This window comes from Salarias fasciatus, chromosome 6 (genome assembly GCF_902148845.1).
Source record: "Salarias fasciatus chromosome 6, fSalaFa1.1, whole genome shotgun sequence".
In the NCBI taxonomy this organism is placed as follows: Eukaryota; Metazoa; Chordata; class Actinopteri; order Blenniiformes; family Blenniidae; genus Salarias; species Salarias fasciatus.
Genome location: NC_043750.1, coordinates 11,186,273 through 11,189,143, shown reverse-complemented (window position 1 = coordinate 11,189,143; position 2,871 = coordinate 11,186,273). Strand labels below are relative to the sequence as shown.

At 40.0% G+C, this 2,871-nt stretch overlaps 1 protein-coding gene across 1 annotated transcript; it reads right to left on the bottom strand.

Annotated features, from left to right (window-relative positions):
* Positions 1 to 1,208: 1,208 nt before the first annotated feature.
* On the bottom strand, positions 1,209 to 1,541 carry LOC115389523 (C-type lectin lectoxin-Lio2-like). Its single transcript, XM_030092920.1, has one exon. It carries the CDS (start codon positions 1,539 to 1,541, stop codon positions 1,209 to 1,211), a length of 333 nt encoding a protein of 110 aa, XP_029948780.1.
* Positions 1,542 to 2,871: the final 1,330 nt, after the last annotated feature.

Below are 2,871 nucleotides of genomic sequence, written 5' to 3'. Positions count from 1 at the left end.
CAACAGTGACATATGAGTGATTTTGGTTATTTTTACAACATTTTGCAATCAATCTAATTGTGCGTTTGGATGTGAAAGCTCATCTTTATGACTCTTTCAACATCTTGCATGAAATAAATTTCCTTTGACAACAAGATGAGGATGAACTTTTCACTTCACACGTACAGTATTTTATTGTGTGCCAACTTAAACAGTAAAAAAAACACTTCTAAATACTGTCGTGCTCCAGTTGTATTTATTAACTGTACGCTTGGTAAAATAAAAACTGTGTTTTCTGAGACGCTTGGATTAACTTTGTCGTTAAAGGACATCTTGTGTAGCTGCTCTACACAACATCTCTGCAGGAAATGGCCGAACAATGTGTCAGAATGCTGAATATAACATTTAACTAATGTGCACTTCTTCAATTTGAAGACTGATATTTTCCTGGAGCACTAATTCACTGCTTTCATTGCTGCTGTTGGGGTTTACGATAGGTAACTAGGAATAAATTACTAATTTATTGATTACCTGGAGTAATTGATTACTTTAAGTAATTGAATTACTTATTAATTTGAATAAATGGTGATTTACCAATTAATAATTGCAGGTCATTAATAGTGGATCACCAATACCAATTGATTACAGCGTAATAAACTGTTTAAAGTGAAATACCAAGTAATTTAACCCAACATCAATTACTATTAATCAGAATAAACTGTTATTTATTCATTTATGATGTCAGATAATCAGCTGTTTGGGAATGGAGTAGACCACAGAGTGATTGAACCATTAAATCATTGATTAACCAGGTGTTATTAATTAATCAACACTGCTGAAAAGAAATCGCTGCTTTGTGATCGATTTTTTTCAGGATTTAATATATTTAATTGTGCTGAATAACAAATATGTCAACAACAAATAATAATAATAAATGTTTTGCAGAAAGCATTACAAAAATCACAATTTCAACATGCAGACATGGAACTTTGTCCCAAAGCAAAGTGTGCTACAAAAAACGGAATCACTCAGATACAAGTATTCATCACAAAATAAGCAACAGAACCTCCTCCAGCATCACAACAGAAATGAAAAATGATTGTTCACATGTATTTTTGCAATTTATTTTGTGTGTACTCTATTTTCTATTCACTAAACCTTTTTAGGTGTTGTAACAACATTTTGTTTAAAATGAAGACATACATTTCAAACCTGTTCTCCAGAAATTCTCATTTGCAGAGAAAATAGCGTTTTTCCTCACAGTTATAGTTTCCCCACAGTCCCTCCACTGTTAGAGCTCCACAGCGTCTCCACGTTGGACACTGGTGGTCCTCGTCTCCTCCTTGGGGCCAGGCTTTGAACACCGTTGTCTTTCCGTCCACCCACAGCCACTGGTCAGCGAGGGAACGCAGGCCGATCCACACAGGTTCAGTCAAGTCGTTGCGCTGCATCTCAGTTTGTGCGAGAAGACGGTCGGTTTCAGAGGCGATGCTGATCAGATCACTGTGCTCCTCTCTGCAGTACTCCAGAGCCTCCTCCCAAGTCTTCTTCTCATAGTTCATCACAGAAATCTTGATGCAGAAAAATGGCCAGGCAAACTGTCCTTTGACATCATTCCATCGTCCATTAGAATCAGTATTTACTGTGTTCTGTATATTTCTAACATTGTTTGGTTGATGTATGGCCCAGTTTGTGTATGTAACGTATCCTCCTCCTGACCATTTCCAGCGATTGGCATTTGTAGGATCTCGATAAAGGCCGATCCATGCTATGTTCCATTTCAGACTTGTTTGCCCTGCTGCAGCTTTCAGGATCTTCTCAGTATCTTTCTGATCATTCACATGCGATAGATCGGTGTAATATTTTCTACAGTGAGTCTGAGCATCTGTCCAGTTCATCGGTTGAGAGACAAAATGGTATGTTCCGACTTCTCCCTCAACTCTCTCACAGAAAACAGAAGCAAAAAAGAAGAAGAGTGTCTGTATTTCCATGGTTATTCCTCTGAAACTCAAGCTGAAACTGTCCTCGGCTGTTGATGCTTCTATAATGGAGTATATATAGTGTCAGCACTCCTCAGGATTTGAATTTGCATGTGTTTTGACTGGTGAACGCAGAAATGAATGTCATGACTGGCACTGAAATCACAAATATAAAACCAAATACTATGCAAAGCAAAGACATAACTCAATAACATTGTTATGTAACTAGGGGTGTAAAATGTGCTTGTGTTGAACCATTTCAGGAAGTGACGTTTAGTTCGGTACAGGGCTGTGCAAGGGGCCTGAAGGTTTTTTTTTTTTGTTTTTTCTCTGGCTCACGTGCCGGACATTGCGTGTGTTTACCATGTGCTACTACACCTGCAGCCTGTGCACATGATGGCTACTGCAGCCTCGTCCATGCTTCACATGTCCGCGTGTGTCCGCGCTGCGCATTGGTCCCTGTGACATAAGAATTGTCATGAATTCCTGTCCGCTAGGGTCCGTAAGCAGCCACGCGTTGCACGTACGCGCAGGTCGCGCCGGTATGCGCATGCGCCAGAGCGCCACCGCAAGCAAAACACGACACGACGCTAACTTTGAAAAGTGACTGTGTGAAGTGAACAGGCTGTAGCTCCGTCTACAAAGACACCCAGAGAGTGAAAAACTGGTGGATGGAGAGAGCAGACTCTGTCAGGAGGGTTGAGAAGGTCTGCCGAAAGAAATGAAAGTATCTAAACATTGGGGTGCTGCTGCGATTCAGAAACAGAAAAAAAAGCTTAATAATCTCTGGTACTAAGTGATAATGTACTGACAATGCATGTGCCTCATTTCCTATAAATACGAGGGGTACCCAAAAGAAACCGGAATTTGGTCAGAAAACAATAATAATAATGAGTTCCGACTTCTGGCCGTC

Coding starts and splice junctions, on each gene's coding strand:
- LOC115389523 (XM_030092920.1), bottom strand. CDS start 1,541: ATGAACTATGAGAAGAAGACTTGGGAGGAGGCTCTGGAGTACTGCAGA.